The 18,355-nt window shown below is 36.1% G+C and overlaps 1 protein-coding gene across 2 annotated transcripts in view; it reads right to left on the reverse strand.

Moving 5' to 3' along the window:
- Positions 1–18,355, reverse strand: part of CATSPERE (catsper channel auxiliary subunit epsilon) — a 198,455-nt gene that overhangs the window by 79,770 nt on the left and 100,330 nt on the right. For both annotated transcript variants that reach the window (XM_043567779.1, XM_043567780.1), the window contains exon 8: positions 10,786–10,892. In XM_043567779.1, coding sequence (XP_043423714.1) covers positions 10,786–10,892 — 107 coding nt within the window. The remainder of the gene's footprint in view (positions 1–10,785; positions 10,893–18,355) is intronic.

Genomic DNA, 18,355 nt, shown 5'->3' on the forward strand with positions numbered 1-18,355 from the left:
CTCATTCTGTCTCTCGAAAATAAACATTAAAAAAATTTTAAAAACCACACATTTAATAATTTTATTATGAATGTATCATATATACAAAAAGAGTATATGATACACACACACATTTAAAGAATAATACTGAGATGAACATCTGTGTATTAATCACCTAGATCAAGAATCAGAACGCTACCCATACCTTAGAAATGCTCCATGTCTCTCCTTCCTCCACTCCTACCTGCTTACACATAAACACTCGCCTGATTTTGTGTTTGCGCTTGTGTTCACATTCCTGTGCTTTTTAAAAATTAGTTTTGGATACATAGACTCTCAGAGGTTTTCCAGGGAAGATGGCGGTGTAGGAGGCCGCTGGGCTCACCACGTCTGGCTGATCACTTAGATTCCACCCACATCTCCCTAAATAACCCAGAAAACTGCCAGAAGACTAGCAGAACGGACTCTCTGGATCAAGCGTAGACAAGAGGTCCATGGAAGAGGGCAGGAAGGGTGGAGAGGAGGTGTGCACACTACATGGACTGGCGGGAGGGAGCTGGGGTGATGGAGGGGCAGCCAGCCCACCCTGGAAGACAGAACCCCCAAATCCGTCTTGCAAAAGTGGAGGGGTCCAATGGAGTGTGTTCTGACAGCCAGTGGGACTTAACATCTGGAATGTTATAAGTCAACAGCTCTGCTCCAAGAGCAGGAGGGCTAGAGAACAAAGAAAGGGAGAGTTGTTGAGCCCCAGAGGACACAGCTCAGCTTCGCAGGGAACAAAGGTGCTGGCCAGCGCCATCTCCCTCGCCCATCCCACAGCCAAAAACCCAAAGGGAACTAGTTCCCGTCAGGGAACTTGCTTGCACCACGCAAACACCCAATGCTGTGCTTCTGTGGATCCATCTCTCCGGCAGGTCTGCCTCCCCCCCACCCCCTGCCGCCGCCACCACCCCGTGCCGTAGGGCCCCTTCCAAAGCGGGTCACCAAAGGCAAAGTGAGCTGAGTCTGCCCCTCCCACTCCTGTGCACCTTGTGGATCCACCCTGGCTAATACACAAGATCCTATAGAAGCAGCACCACAAGCCTGGCAGTGTGCAAGTAGCCCAGACAGGGGCTACACCACTCCACAGTGAGTGCTGCCACTGGGAGAGGGGAAGATAAGGCACACACCAGTCTGACTGTGGCCCCAGCGCTGGGCTGGGGGCAGACATCAGGTCTGACTGCAGCCTCACCCACCAAGGCAATTACTCCAGACAGCACAGGGGAAGAGCCCTGCAGTTCCATGACACTCCAGGGACTATCCAAAACGATGAAATGGAAGAATTCTCCTCAAAAGAAACTCCAGGAAGTAGCGACAGCTAACAAACTGATCAAAAACAATTTAAGCAATGTAACAGAAACTGAATTTAAAATAATAGTCATTAAATTAATCGTTGGGCTTGAAAAAAGTAGAGAGGACAACAGAGAATCTATTACTACAGAGATCAAGGGACTAAGAAACAGTCAGGAGGAGCTAAAAAATGCTACAAATGAGCTGCAAAATAAAATGGAGGTGATCACAGCTCAGATTGAAGAGGCAGAGGAGAGAATAGGTGAACTAGATGATAAAAATGTGGAAAAAGAGGAAGCTGAGAAAAAGAGAGATAAAAAAAATCCAGGAGTATGAGGGGAGAATTAGAGAACTAAGTGATGCGATAAAACATAATAATGTATGCATAATTGGTATTCCAGAGGAGGAAGAAAGAGAGAAAGGTGCTGAAGGTATACTAGAAGAAATCATAGCTGAGAACTTCCCTGATCTGGGGAAGGAAAAAGGCATTGAAATCCAAGAGGCACAGAGAATTCCCTTCAGACGTAACTTGAATCGACCTTCTGCACGACATATCATAGTGAAACTGGCAAAATACAAGGATAAAGAGAAAATTCTGAAAGCAGCTAGGGATAAACATGCTCTAACATATGAAGGGAGACTGATAAGACTATTGACAGACCTATCTACTGACACTTGGCAGGCCAGAAAGGAATGGCAGGAAATCTTCAATGTGATGAATAGAAAAAACATGCAGCCGAGAATCCTTTATCCAGCAAGTCTGTCATTCAGAATGCAAGGACAGATAAAGGTCTTCCCAAACAAACAAAAACTGAAGGAATTCATCACCACTAAACCAGCCCTACAAGAGATCCTAAGGGGGATTCTGTGAGTGAAATGTTGCAAGGACGACAAAGGACCAGAGACATCACTACAAGCATGAAACCTACAGACATCACAATGACTCTCAACCCATATCTTTCTATAATAACACTGAATGTAAATGGACTAAATGCTCCAACAAAAGACATAGGGTATCAGAATGGATAAAAAAAAACAAGACCCATCTATTTGCTGTCTACAAGAGACTCATTTTAGACCTGAGGACACCTTCAGATTGAAAGTGAGGGGATGGAGAACTATCTATCATAGAAAGAAAAGAAAGCTGGAGTAGCCAGACTTAGATCAGACAAACTAGACTTTAAATTAAAGGCTGTCATAAGAGATGAAGAAGGGAATTATATGATAATTATAAGGCCTATCCATCAGAAAGAGCTAACAATTATAAATGTCTATGCGCCGAATACGGGAGCCCCCAAATATATAAAACAATTAATCACAAACATAAGCAACTTTATTGATAAGAATGTGGTAATTGCAGGGGACTTTAATACTCCACTTACAGAAATGGATAGATCATCTAGACACAGGATCAATAAAGAAACAGGGGCCCTGAATGATACATTGGATCAGGTGGACTTGACAGACATATTTAGAACTCTGCATCCCAAAGCAACAGAATATACTTTCTTCTCGAGTGCACATGGAACATTCTCCAAGACAGATCACATACTGTGTCACAAAACAGCCCTTCATAAGTATACAAGAATTGAAATTATACCATGCATATTTCAGACCACAATGCTATGAAGCTTGAAATCAACCACAGGAAAAAGTCTGGAAAACCTCCAAAAGCATGGAGGTTAGAGAACACCCTACTAAAGAATGAATGGGTCAACCAGGCAATTAAAGAAGAAATTTGAAAATACATGGAAACAAATGTAAATGAAAAGACAACAATTCAAACGCTTTGGGATGCAGCAAAGACAGTCCTGAGAGGAAAATACATTGCAATCCAAGCCTATCTCAAGAAACAAGAAAAATCCCAAAACAAAATCTAACAGCACACTTAAAGGAAATAGAAGCAGAACATCAAAGATACCCCAAACCCAGCAGAAGAAGAGAAATAATAAAGATCAGAGCAGAAATAAACAATATAGAATCTAAAAAAAACTGTAGAACAGATCAATGAAACCAAGAGTTGGTTTTTTGAAAAAATAAACAAAATTGATAAACCTCTAGCCAGGCTTCTCAAAAAGAAAAGGGAGATGACCCAAATAGATAAAATCAGGAATGAAAATGGAATTATTACAACCAATCCCTCAAAATACAAGCAATTATCAGGGAATACTATGAAAAATTATATGCCAACAAACTGGACAACCTGGAAGAAATGGACAAATTGCTAAACACCCACACACTTCCAAAACTCAAACAGGAAGAAATAGAAAACTTGAACAGACCCATAACCAGCAAAGAAATTGAATCAGTTATCAAAAATCTCCCAACAAATAAGAGTCCAGGACCAGATGGCTTCCCAGGGGAATTCTACCAGACATTTAAAGCAGAGATTCCAAAGAATAGAAAGGGAAGGAAAACTTCCAGACTCATTCTATTAAGCCAGCATTACTTTGATTCCCAAATCAGACAGAGATCCAGCAAAAAAAGAGAACTACAGGCCAATATCCCTGATGAATATGGATGCAAAAATTCTCAATAAGATACTAGCAAATCAAATTCAACAGCATAGAGAAAGAATTATTCACCATCATCAAGTGGGATTCATTCCTGGGCTGCAGGGTTGGTTCAACATTTGCAAATCAATGTGATATATCACATTAATAAAAGAAAAGAAGCATATGATCCTGTAAAATCGATGCAGAAAAAGCATTTGACAAAATTCAGCATCCTTTCTTAATAAAAACCCTCGAGAAAGTCGGGATACAAGAAACATACTTCAACATCATAAAAGCCATTTATGAAAAGCCCACAGATAATATCATTCTCAATGGGGAAAAACTGAGAGCTTTCCCCCTGAGATCAGGAACACGACAGGGATGTCCACTCACCGCTGTTGTTTAACATAGTGTTGGAAGTGCTAGCATCAGCAATCAGACAACAAAAGGAAATCAAAGGCATCAAAACTGGCAAATATGAAGTTAAGCTTTCACTTTTTGAAGATGACATGATATTATACATGGAAAATCCGATAGACTCCACCAGAAGTCTGCTAGAACTGATAGATGAATTCAGCAAAGTCGCAGGATACAAAATCAACGTACAGAAATCAGTTGCATTCTTATACACTAATAATGAAGCAACAGAAAGACAAACAAAGAAACTGATCCCATTCACAATTGCACCAAGAAGCATAAAATACCTAGGAATAAACCTAACCAAAGATGTAAAAGATCTGTATGCTGAAAACTATAGAAAGCTTATGAAGGAAATTGAAGAAGATACACAGAAATGGGAAAACATTCCATGCTCATGGATTGGAAGAATAAATATTGTTAAAATGTCAATACTACCCAAAGCTATCTACATATTCAATGCAATCCCAATCAAAATTGCACCAGCATTCTTCTCGAAGCTAGAACAAGCAATCCTAAAATTTGTATGGAACCACAAAAGGCCCCGAATAGCCAAAGTAATTTTGAAGAAGACCAAAGCAGGAGGCATCACAATCCCAGACTTTAGCCTCTACTACAAAGCTGTCATCATCAGGACAGCATGGTATTGGCACAAAAACAGACACATAGACCAAGGGAATAGAATAGAAACCCCAGAACTAAACCCACAAAAGTATGGCCAAATAATCTTTGACAAAGCAGGAAAGAATATCCGATGGAAAAAAAGACAGTCTCTTTAACCAATGGTGCTGGGAGAACTGGATGGCAACATGCAGAAGGATGAAACTAGACCACTTTCTTACACCATTCACAAAAATAAACTCAAAATGGGTAAAGGACCTGAATGTGAGACAGGAAACCATCAAAACCCTAGAGAAGAAAGCAGGAAAAAACCTCTCTGACCTCAGCCACAGCAATTTCTTACTTGACACATCCCCAAAGGCAAGGGAATTAAAAGCAAAAATGAACTATTAGGACCTCATGAAGATAAAAATCTTCTGCACAGCAAAGGAAACAATCAACAAAACTAAAAGGCAACCAACGGAATGGGAAAAGATATTTGCAAATGACATATCGGACAAAGGGCTAGTATCCAAAATCTATAAAGAGCTCACCAAACTCCACACCTGAAAAACAAATAATCCAGGGAAGAAATGGGCAGAAAACATGAATAGACACTTCTCTAAAGAAGACATCCAGATGGTCAACAGGCACATGAAAAGATGCTCCACGTCGCTCCTCATCAGGGAAATACAAATCAAAACCACACTCAGATACCACCTCACACCAGTCAGAGTGGCCAAAATGAACAAACCAGGAGACTATAGATGCTGGCGAGGATGTGGAGAAACGGAAACCCTCTTGCACTGTTGGTGGGAATGCAAGCTGGTGCAGCCACTCTGGAAAAGTGTGGAGGTTCCTCAAAAAATTAAAAATAGATCTACTCTATGACCCAGCAATAGCACTGCTAGGGATTTACCCAAGGGATACAGGAGTGCTGATGCATAGGGGCACTTGTACCCCAATGTTTATAGCAGCACTCTCAACAATAGCCAAATTGTGGAAAGAGCCTAAATGTCCATCAACTGACGAGTGGATAAAGAAATTACGGTTTATATACACAATGGAATACTACGTGGCAATGAGAAAGAATGAAATATGGCCTTTTGTAGCAACGTGGATGGAACTGGAGAGTGTTATGTTAAGTGAAATAAGTCATACAGAAAAAGACAGATACGATATGTTTTCACTCTTATGTGGATCCTGAGAAACGTAACAGAAGACCATGGGGGAGGGGAAGAAAAAAAAAAGAGGTTAGAGAGGGAGAGAGCCAAAGCATAACAGACTCTTAAAAATTGAGAACAAACTGAGGGTTGATGGGGGGTGGGAGGGAGGGGGGGTGATGGGTATTGAGGAGGGCACCTTTTGGGATGAGCACTGGGTGTTGTATAGAAACCAGTTTGACAATAAATTTCATATTAAAAAATTATACATATATGAATAAATGCTTTCTCTTTACTACAATCTCCTAAGGACAAGAATGGCATCATACTATTTGCTGTGTTTCTTATAATGTCTAGCATAATATACAGAACAGAGCAAGGAATGTGGTAAACATCTTTGAATAAATATGACATTTTGTCACGAAAAAAAAATAAAAATTAGTTTTGCCACATGTATGCCTTATTGAACAATATTGAACCGCAAGAAGTAGAAAAATCCACTAGTATGGTTAGAGATTCAGAACTCCTCTTTCAGGGGCCACCTAGTGGCTCAGTCGGTTAAGCGACTGACTTCAGCTCAGGTCATTATCTTTCAGTTTGTGGGTTTGAGCCTTGCCTAGAGCTCTGTGCTGACAGCTCAGAGCCCGGAGCCTGCTTCGGATTTGTGTCTCCCTCTCTCTGCCGTTCCCTTGCTCGTGTTCTGTCTCTCTTTCGCTCTCAAAAATAAATAAACATTAACAACAACAACAACAACAACCTCCTTTCAGTAATTGACAGATCCAGCAGGCAGAAAATTAGTAAGGACATAACTGAACTGAACAGCACCATTTATCAAGTGTATCTAATTGACAAATAAAGAATATCTCATCCAGCAACAGCAGAATATACATTCTTCTCCAGTTCTCAGGGATCATTCACCATGACACCCCATATCTTGGGTCACAAAACACACCTGAGAAATTTTAAAAAATAGAAATTATACAAAGTATGTACTTAAAATACTACATAATTAAGCTAGAATTCAATAACAGAAAGATAACTGGAAAAAAATCCCCAAAGATTTGGAGATTAAACACTTCTAAATAACACATCGGTTAAGGAAGAAATCTGAACTGAAATTTAAAAATATTTTGAATGAAATGCAAGTGAAAAAGTGTTTTGAACAAATGCAAAAAATACAACTTACCAAACTTTGGGGGCTTCAGTGAAAGCAAGGCCTAGAGGGAAATGTATGGCATTAAATGCATATTTAGAAAAGAAGAAAGACCTAAAATCAATACTCTAAGCTTCCACCTTAGAAAACTAGAGGGAAAAAAGCAATATAAACCTAAATCAAACAGAAGAAAAAGACTGCAATGGAAATCAGTAAATTGAAAACAGAAAAATAGAAGAACAACAGAGAAAACCAGATACCCTAATACTTAAACTAGATAAAGATACTACAGGAAAAGTTATAGATCTTTTGACATTACTGGAAAAGTTTCAGATCCATGACCAGATGGGATTTATTCCAGTTATGCAAGGCTGGTTCAGTATTAAAAATCAATTAATATAATCCATCACATCAACAGGTTAAAAAAGAAAAAGTGTATAATCACATCAGTAGATGCAAAAAAAAGCATTTGACAAAAATCTCACACCCATTCATGACAAACACTCTCAGCTAAGCAAGCAATGGAGGGGGACTTCCTCATCTTGATAAAGGAGCATCTACAAAAAACCATGCAAAACACTTAATGGTGAGAAACTAGATCCGTTCCTCCTAAGAACAAGGCAACAATGTCTCCTCTTACCACTCCTAGTCAATATCACACTGGAAGTACTAGCTACCATAGTAAGATAAGACAATGAAATAAAAGGCGTACAGGACGGAGAAGGCAGTAATAAAATGTTCTCTATTTGTAGAGAACATGATTGTCTAAGTAAGTAAATTCCGAAGAACAAACAAAAAAATCCTAGAACTAATAAGCAATGATAGCAAGTTGCAGGATATAAGGTTAATACACAAAAGTCAATTCTCATCTTTTATAAAACCAGTTTACCACATATATGTATTATTAAGCAATATATTCTTTGATTTTTCAAGCTTTGCACCTTATCTAGATGGAATCATTGTGTTTTGATTCTGTGACTTGCTTTTTTCATTTGATGTTGTATTTGTAAAATTTATTTATAACAATTCTGCTACAAATGCACACATTTCCTGGTACTTATGTATGAATTTCTGTAGAATATACACTGTTATTGGAATGGCAAACTATTGGCATGTGCATCTTTAACATTGTGTGATAATGTAAAACTATCCTTCAAATTTGTTGTGCAATGTAAGTGTTCTCATATTTCCAGTGTGCTATATGTGTATGGCCAACCCCAGAGAATAAACTAAGAAAATATTTCAAAAATGCAGCAAAAAAATTAATGTAATTAAATTATTACAGTAGAAAATATTCACTTAATGCAAAAGAAAACAATAAAGGCAAAACAGAGGAACAAAAAAGACATGAGAACTATAGGAAGTAAAAATAAAATGGCAGACATAAATCCAACTCTATCAGTAATAACATTAAATGTGAGCAGACTAAACAGTCCGATGAAATGGCAGGGATTATCAGACTGATAACAAAATAAGTTCCAACTATATGTTGTCCATAGGAGATGCATTTAAGTTTCCAAAATACAAAGTTGTTCAAAGTAAATGGTAGAAAAAATATATTATGCAAAGGCAGGCATAGAAAGCTGGACCGGCTATACTAATATTAGAGAAAATAACTTTGAGCAAACAAAAGCAACTTTGAGTAACTTTGAGCAAGCTACAAAAGTAAAGAGGAACATTTTATAATGTCAAGAGTCTGTCTTCTATCAGGAAAGTATAATAATTATAAACATATATGTTGTCATCTGACAACAGAGACCCAAAACACATGAAGTAAAAACTGACAGAATGAAGGGGGAAATAATCGGAGACTTTGATATACCACCTTAAATAATGGATACAACAACTAGCAGACTACCAACAAAGAAATTGAACACCTAAACAACCCTATATATCAACAGACCTAACAGACATCTACAGAACAGCCCACCCAACAATAGTGGACCATACATTCTTCACAAATGGACATAGAAAATTCCCCAGGACAGACTGTACGTTAGGCCATAAAACAATCCTCAATACATATAAGAAAACTGAAATTATACAAAGTAATTTCTCTGAAATTAGATACCATATGACTCACAATTTCGATCCTAGGCACACACTCAGGAGAAATAAAAACATTAGGTCTACACAAAGACTTATAAGTAAATGTTCACAGCAGCATTATTCATAATAGCTCTAAAGTGGAAAAAAAACCCTCAAATCTCCATCAACTGAAGAACGAATGTTTTAAAAAGTTGATACATCCATAGAATGGAGTAATATTTGGCAAATTTTGTTCCTTTTTAGGAATGGAATACTGATACATGCGACAACATGGATGAACCCTGAGAACGTTATGCTAACTGAAAGAAGCCAGTCGCAAAAGACTATATATTGCAGGATTCTTGACATGAAATAGCCAAAATAGGCAAATCATAGAGACAGAAAATAGGTTAATAGTACCAAGGACTGGGAGGAGGAGGGAATAGGGTTTCTTTTTGAGTTGATAAAGGTGTCCTAGAATTAAGCAGTGGTGATAGTTGCACAACTCCGTAGATATACTAAAAACCATTGAACTGCACACTTTAAAAGGGTGAATCATGTGATAGATGAAGCTCCATAGAGCTGTTCACAGTAGGAAAGAAACAAACGGTACCTATAACTTCCTACCTGCCGGCTATATCAGACAAGGCTTTGGTAGGTTTTATAATGACGGTTTCTCCTAACTTTCAAAGTTTTACAAAATGAGCAGGAATTTTAGCCCCAGATTATTATGATGTTTAAAAAATATCTTCTCTGAATGTCACCCTTTACTCACGAACTCAACTTCTTTGCATCGTCTGAAATGCATTGCTTTCTGCTTTCTCGGGTCTCTGCTCAAAGGCCCTTGTATGTGTTGCCTCTCTGGAATGTTCCCCCAATTGACTAACTTTTATTTCTTTTCAATAATGCAGATTTCACCTCTTTAGGAAAGTCCTCCTTGATTCCCTTTTATTCAAACCTTCCTTTGTGCACCCTCTGTTCCATTTCTCCTAGGTTCACCTCTATCATAATGTCTATTTGCTTCCTTGTCTCCCCAACCAACGTAAGGTCATTGAGGGCAGGAATTGTATGTTTTAGTTATAAGCACCTTGCCCTGTGCCTAGTGGTAATAGACTAAGAAAGGCTGTCTAAACCCCATGGTCACCTACTAAATAACTTTAACTGTAACAGATTTTATCCCTCAGGTAGAATTTGTTGTGTGTATGTGTACTGATGGTGGTAATGATTTTGGCATCAGTTAAACCACTGTGGTTCGCTTTTCTGAATTGCCAGGAAACGTTTTGAGATACTGACAGGATTTGCCAACATCCAAGGCTAAACTTGGACTAAAGTTTAGCTATTAATATGAAATTATAAAACTATAATCAAGAAGTGTGACTGGCATTTTCTAAGTTGGTAACCAGTTCTGATTATCGCAATTTTTTGTGTGTATCATGAAAGAAGCTACTTGGCAATTACACATAAGATTATTCCATGAAATTTCACTAGGTATTTAGAATTTCGTTTACTTTAAATTTCTGGTAGTTACTTTACAAAATTTAAAACAAAATTTATGTATGAAGTTTTAAAACAAATTAAATTAAAATTAATGCTTTAATTTCAAAGTTTTAAAATTAAATACCCATTCTTCATTTTACTCTCTGGAAAATAAACCTTTTTCTGCAGACTTGTAAATATGGTAGGCTTCTGTCCCAAAGTGGCCAACTGTTTGCTAAGTATTATGGAATTCTGTAAAACAACAAAAAAATTCCTCTTTTTACTTTTCATAGACAAAATTATTCTGAAATTATATCATGATGTACTGAATTTGTTATTTTAGCTAAGACACTATTTATATTTATAGATTTACCACATTTTCAAGATCAGGTTTTTTCTATCATAATGCTTCTTCTCCCATTGAACTTTATGAATTAAAAAGAAGTTATAATACCCTTTCCACCATGTTGAAAATAATATACATAATCAGATTCTTGAATGAATTGAGATTATGGGAACCTTTAAATACATTATGTCTTAACTTTAATGACATGCATAATGGAGTTTCTAAACTAATCTGTTAGAATTATTTCTATACGAATCTGACTTCAAAACAACACCCTCTTTCAAGGTAGGTTTCAAATGACGTCTGGAGGCTTTAACAAAACGTCTCTTAGTATAACAATAGATCTGACTTGCTGCTTCTTTTTCTAATGAGATTGAAAGAGAAGTTGAACTTCCTGGAATTTTTCCTAATAGGTATTTTTGGAATAGAGGCAATGGTTTCATTATGGGGAATGCCTAGAATAAAATATCAGATAATGACAGCCAGTCCAAAATTCCATGGCTTCCTTCTGCCCTAATCCTCCAGTAATGCTCCAGTTAATTTCCTAGAAATGTCAGCCACCAACAAAGGAGCCTTTGAGATTGCTATGATGAGCATCAGGGTGTATTCATATGGGATTATCTAATAGGATTTAACCTAATTTTGAGAGTGAACGTGGTCAGGTAAGGGCCTCCGAAGCATACACATTCACTGATTTTGATAGAGAAATATAGGTTTGCGTGGTAAATAATAATGGATATTTTAAGTTTCACTCCAGAAAATTATATTCACTATTCAGAATTTTAAATACAATACAACTGTCTTTAATATAACTGCAAAGGAAAGGAAGGGAATAAATGTAGCAAAGAATAAGATAGGAATAAAATATAATAAGTGACCTATACAAAAAATAATAGAAAAAAGGATAGGCTAAGAAAAATTAAGACAATCCTGCAAACAAGCTTAAAAACAGGTTTTTTCATTAAGAGGATATAATTCATGGTCATTAAAGATAGTTTTATAAATATGGCAAAAATTAACATATAGAAATTATAAATATATAAAAACACATTTATTATATTTCTTAGAATTTACCAAATGAAGGCTACTGTTATGTATCCATGTTATTTAACTGGAAGTCTATATAAACATCATTTTTAATGATAGCATGATATTCAATTAAGTGATTATCAGCATTGATTTAACACTCCCCTATTGGACATTTAGGTAACTTTATTCTTTCACTATTATAAATATTATTGTCTTGGATATCACCAGATGTACAGTTTTTTCAGTTAGGACTATTTCTTTTGATGAGATTCTGGGAAATGGGATTACTGGATCACAAGCTATGAATCCTTTAAACATTCTTGATGCATATTCTTGAAACGATTTCTAAAAGGACCGTGCCAGTTCACTTTACTATTAGGAATCTATGACAGAACAAACTTCACTATGGTGATGTCAAACTTTGCATTATTGTTTTTAAAAGTATTTTTCTAGTTATAACATCAGTATATGGTTTTACACGTTTTGAAACTTAACATACTTTTTGTTTATCTCATCTGAGTTTTCAGCAGCATTTGACACATTGGACTATTGACTAGTCTCCCCTTGGAAACACTCTCTTACTCGGCTTCCATGTTACCATTCGCTCCTTGCTGTTGGAGATCCCCTGATCTTGGTCCCAGATTCTCTTCCTCCCAGTACCCTTCTCATAGTACATTCTCTTCCTGGGGAATCTTATTCAATCGCATGGCTTCAAGTATCATTCAGTTTCCATAAAAATGCTCAAATTCTATGGCCCAGATCCCAAATTTTGTATCTAGTTCAGTATCAATGTACCTGACTAGATTTTTAACAATGATTTTGCTTGTCTTGCAAACACTTCAAACCAATGTGTCTAAAACTGCACTGATGATGCCTTGAGGTTTCTGCCTCCTAAACCTGTGTTTGTAAGTGTTTGTTGAATGAATAAAGTAGAAAAAAAATCTCACAAGCTAGAAGAGAATATAGTTCTTTCGCAATGTAGCTGTGAGTGGAGTGCTCCAGACGGAATGAACAGGAGTCACAGAGGCTCTGAGGTGGGAGAGGAATTATTATGGTTGAGGAATTGAAAGAGAGATAATGGCTAGAAAGTAGTAAGAGAGAAAATAGTGCAGGAAAAGGTAGATAAAAGATAGGCAGAGGCCACATCATGCTAAGCATCGTAGGTTTGGAAAATAGTTTGGATTTTACTTTTAGTACAATGGGCAAATGTTAAAGAAATTTTAAAATATAAATATAACTATTTTATTTTGAAATAGTTTGACTCACAAGGAGTTAGCTTTCCCCAATGACAATAGCTTTATATAATCTTAGTGCATTGTCAAAACCCAGGAAATTGAGGAGGCAGCACTATTCACTCAGGTATGAATCTTATTAAGATTTCTCCATTCTGTTTTACAGGTGTTCTTTTTTTTATATAGTTCTGTGAAATTTTATCACATGTCTAGATTTATGTAACAGTCACCACAATATAGAACTGTTATAAAATATAGATGCTAGAACTGTTCCATTACAAAGAAGAAACCCCATCGTGTTAACTCTTAAGAGTCATAACTGCCTGCTAACTCTGACTTTTGGCAATCACTTATCTGTTTTCAATGATCACAGTTTTGTCACCTCTAAAATCTTCTTCTTCTCCTTTTTTTTTTTTTGATTCCGGAACAACATTGTCTTTATTTATTTATTTTTTAATATGAAATTTATTGTCAAACTGTTTTCCATACAACACCCAGTGTTCATCCCAACAGGTGTCCTCCTCAATGCCCATCACCCACTTTCCCCTCCCTCCCACCCCCCATCAACCCTCAGTTTATTCTCAGTTTTTAACAGTCTCTTATGGTTTGACTCCCTCCCTCTCTTACTTTTTTTTTCCCCTTCCCCTCTCCCATGGTCTTCTGTTAAGTTTCTCAGGATCCACAGAAGAGTGAAAACATATGGTATCTGTCTTTCTCTATATGACTTATTTCACTTAGCATAACACTCTCCAGTTCCATCCACATTGCTACAAAAGGCCATATTTCATTCCTTCTCATTGCCAAGTAGTATTCCATTGTATATATAAACCACAATTTCTTTATCCACTCATCAGTTGATGGGCATTTAGGCTCTTTCCATAATTTGGCTACTGTTGAAAGTGCTGCTATCAAACGGGGCACATGGGTGGCTCAGTTGGTTAAGCATCCAATTCTTGATTTCAGCTCAGGTCACCATCTCATGGTTTGTGGGATTGAGCCCCACATTGGGCTCTTTGCTGACAGCATGGAGCCTGATTGGGATTATCTCTCTCTCTCTGCCCCTTTTCCTTGATTGTGATCTCTCTCTCCCAAAATAAATAAATAAACATTAAAACAATATTCTATAAATGGAATCATACAATACACAACACTTGAAATCAGCTTTTTAACTCAGCATCATTCAAGTTGTTATGCATATCAATAGTGCATTCTTTAAACATAAAAGCTGAAACTATAAAATTCTTAGAAGAAAACAGACAGAAACCTTCATGACATTGGATTTGGCATTGATTTCTTGGGTATGACTCCAAAGGCACAGGCAACTAAAGGAAAAATAGACAAATTGGAAGTCTTTGAAATTTAAGACTTTTTGCATCAAAAGACACTATCAATAGAGTAAAATGGCAACACATAGAATGGAAGAAAGTACTTGCATATCACATACAAGGGATTAATATACAGAATATATAGTGAATGTCTAAAACTCAACAACAACAAAAACAGTTAAAAAACAGGCAAAGGACTTGAATAGCATTTATCCAGAGAAAATTATACAAATAGCCAATAGGCATGTGAAAAGATACTCGACATCATTAATCATTAGGGAAATGCAAATCAAAACCATGGTGAGATATAACCTCACACCCATTAGGATGACCTTGGAAGTTCATAGAGCTTGCCTGGCTAAGATGTAAGTAAGGAGTGTTTGCAGTCTGGGAAATGGCTGGTTGAGAAGCAGCAAAGAGACCAGCAAAACTGGGTCTCCTTTGAAACTTCGAGGCTGAAGGCAGCCTGACCTTGCCTGTGGATCAACATGTTTCTCCACTCTGTAAATGCTTAATCTGAAGTATTAAAACAACCCCCTTCCTATGACATATATACTGCCCCGTCATGTTCCCTTTGCCTGTCTGCATGTCACTGCCCTGATTGTACTGTTCCCCTGATAATTTTTTAGTATGCTTTGTTCCTGCTTTTGAAACTACATATTCCTTTCCCCTGTACCTCTTGAAATGTACTAATAAGATTCTCAATAAAAACTTTGCTTGGAGAAGAGCTTTGCTTGGGGCCATTGCCACTAGAGTGCTTGGCCCCCTTGCCCTCTCCTTTCTCTGATTCAGGAGTCTGGAGTACTCTGTCATCCACCATCCCAGGGTTTACTGGTCAAACCTGAAAGGTGACTGTTATTAAAAATAAAGGCTTTACTGATAAACTTTAAGAAGATGTAATACCTGTCCTTCTTAAAGTCTTCCAAAAAATCAAAGAGAAGGGAATGGTCCCAAACTCATTTTACAAAGCCAAAAAAGGACACTACCAGAAGAAAAAATTATAGCCCAATATCCCTGATGAATATAGATGCAAACAATTCTCAATAACATACTAGCAAATTCAATAGCATATTAAAAAGATCATACATAATGATCAAGTGGGATTTAACCCTGGAAAACAAGGATAGTTCAACATATGCAAATCAATAAATGAGTTACATCACATTAATAGAATGAAAGACAAAAATCATATGATTATCTCAGTAGACGCAGAAAAAACATTTATGATAAAACACTCATTTATGATAAAACTCTTCTACAAATTACATATAGAAGATACATAACAAAGGCAATATATGACAAGACCACAGCACAGCTAACATCATACTCAGCTTTTCCTCTAATATCAGGAACAAGACAAGGGTTTCTATCCTCACCACTCTTATTCAACATAGTACTGGAAGTCCTAACCAGAGAAATCAGGCAAGAAAAAAAAAGGCATCAGAATTGGAAAGGAAAATGTAAAATTGTGTCTGTTAGCTGATGATATGATGTTGTATATAGAAAATCCTAAAATACCACCAAAACAAACAAACAAACAAACAAACCTTATTAGATCTAATCAAGTTATTAAAGTTGCAGGATACAAAATTAAAATACAAAATCAGTAGTATTTCTATATACCAATAATAAATTGCCTTAAAAGAAATAAATAAAATGATCTCATTTACAATAGTATCAAAACAATGAAATGCTTAGGAATAAAATTAACCAAGGAGGTGAAGGATTAGTACTCTGAAATTACAAAACATTGATGAGAGAAACTGAAGAAGACACAAATAAATGAAAAGGTATTTCTGTGTTCATGGATTAGAAGAATTAATATGGTTAAAATGTCTATATTACCAAAAGCCATCTATAGATTCAGTGTAATCCTTATCGAGAGTTCAATGACATTTTTCTGTAGAGGTAGAAAGAAGAATGCTAAAATTTATATGGAACCAAAAAAGATTCTGAATAGCCAAGTTAATCCTGAGAAAGAAGAATAAAGCAGGAGGCATCACACTTCCTGATTTCAAAATATGTTATAAAGCTATAGTAATCAAAACAGTATGGCAGTGGCATAAAAAACAGACAGATCACTGGAACAGAATTGAAAGTCCAGAAATAAACCCAAGCATATGCAATCAAGTAGTTCTTGACAAAGGAGCTGAGAACACTTAGTGGAGAAAAGACAGTCTCTTCAATAAATGGTGCTGGGGAAAATTGAATATTCATTAGTAAAAGAATGACACTAGACCCCGATCTTACACTACTCACAAAAATTAACTCAGAATTGATTAAAATATTAAATGTAAGATCTGAAATTATAAAACTCCTAGAAGAAAACATAGGAAACAATTTTCTTGATGTGGGTCTTGGCATTGACTTTTTTGTGATATGATATAGCACAAAAACAAAATCAAAATTAAACAAGTGGGACATCCATTGTCACTGCAAATGGCAAGATTTCATTCTTTTTATGGCTGAGCAATATTCACATATAATAGTCATATATACATTATATATATATATATATATATATATATATATATATATTCCTATGTTTACTGCATCATTATTTACAATAGCCAAATTATGGAAACAACATAAACGTCCATCAACTGATGAATGCATAAGGAAGATATGAGATGTATACATCCCATTAGTAAACATGGGGATGCATATATTCCTTTGGATTACTGTTTTTGTATTCTCTGGGCAAATACCCAGTAGTGAGATTGCTGGATCATAGGGTATTTCTATTTTTAATTTTTTGAGGAACCTCCATATTGTCTTCCACAGTGGCTGTACCAATCTGCATTCCTGCCAATAGTGTACAAGTGTTTCTTTTTCTCCACAGTAACCAAAACTTGTTGTTTCTTGTGTTTTTTATTTTGGCCATTCTGACTGATGTGAGGTGATATCTCATGGTGCTTTTGATTTTCATTTCCCTATGATGAGTGATCTTGAGCATCTTTTCATGGGTCTGAGGGCAATCTGTCTTTCTTCTTTGGAGAAATGTCTGTTTATGTCTTCTACCCATTTTTTTAGTTGGATTATTTGTTTTTTATTTGTGTTGAGTTGCCTAAGTTTTTTTAAAAATATATTTTGATACTAACCCTTTATTAGATATGTCATTTGCAAATATCTTCTTCCATTCAGTAGATTGCCTTTTAGTTTTGTTGTTTCCTTTGCTGTGTGTACAATGGAATATTATTTAGCCTTAAAAAGAAGAAAAATTCTGACACACGCTACAACATGGATGAACCTCGACTATATCATGCTAAGTGAAGTAATCAGTCACAAAAAAACCAAATGCTATATGATTCCACTTATATAAAGTATTTAGAGTTGTCAAATTCTTAGAGATGGAAGCACAACCATAGGAATGTACTTAATGCCACTAAACTGTACACTTAAAATAGTTACTAAAATGATAAATGTTTATGTATATTTTACATAATTTGTTTAAAAAGTACTTTCCTTTAAATAGTTAAGGGATCCTGGAGTGGGCTGTTAGATAGTGCCCTAATATGACACTGAAAGAACATGCAGTCATCTTTCTGCCTTATTTCTAAGTTTTGGATATTTTTTATTAATACATAGAAGTTCCTAAGAAATTTCACCTCTGAAGGTAAAAGATGCTGAGAAAAACACCTAAGATGGCAATTCATATAAATTCTACATACATGTTTATTAAAGCATTTCAATATATATTTAATTAGATTTATTCACTTTTATATTTATATTTATAAATATAAATTCATATTAATTTATTTAATTTTTATAATTAAATACATT

This window comes from Prionailurus bengalensis, chromosome E4, assembly GCF_016509475.1.
Source record: "Prionailurus bengalensis isolate Pbe53 chromosome E4, Fcat_Pben_1.1_paternal_pri, whole genome shotgun sequence".
Classification (NCBI taxonomy): domain Eukaryota; kingdom Metazoa; phylum Chordata; class Mammalia; order Carnivora; family Felidae; genus Prionailurus; species Prionailurus bengalensis.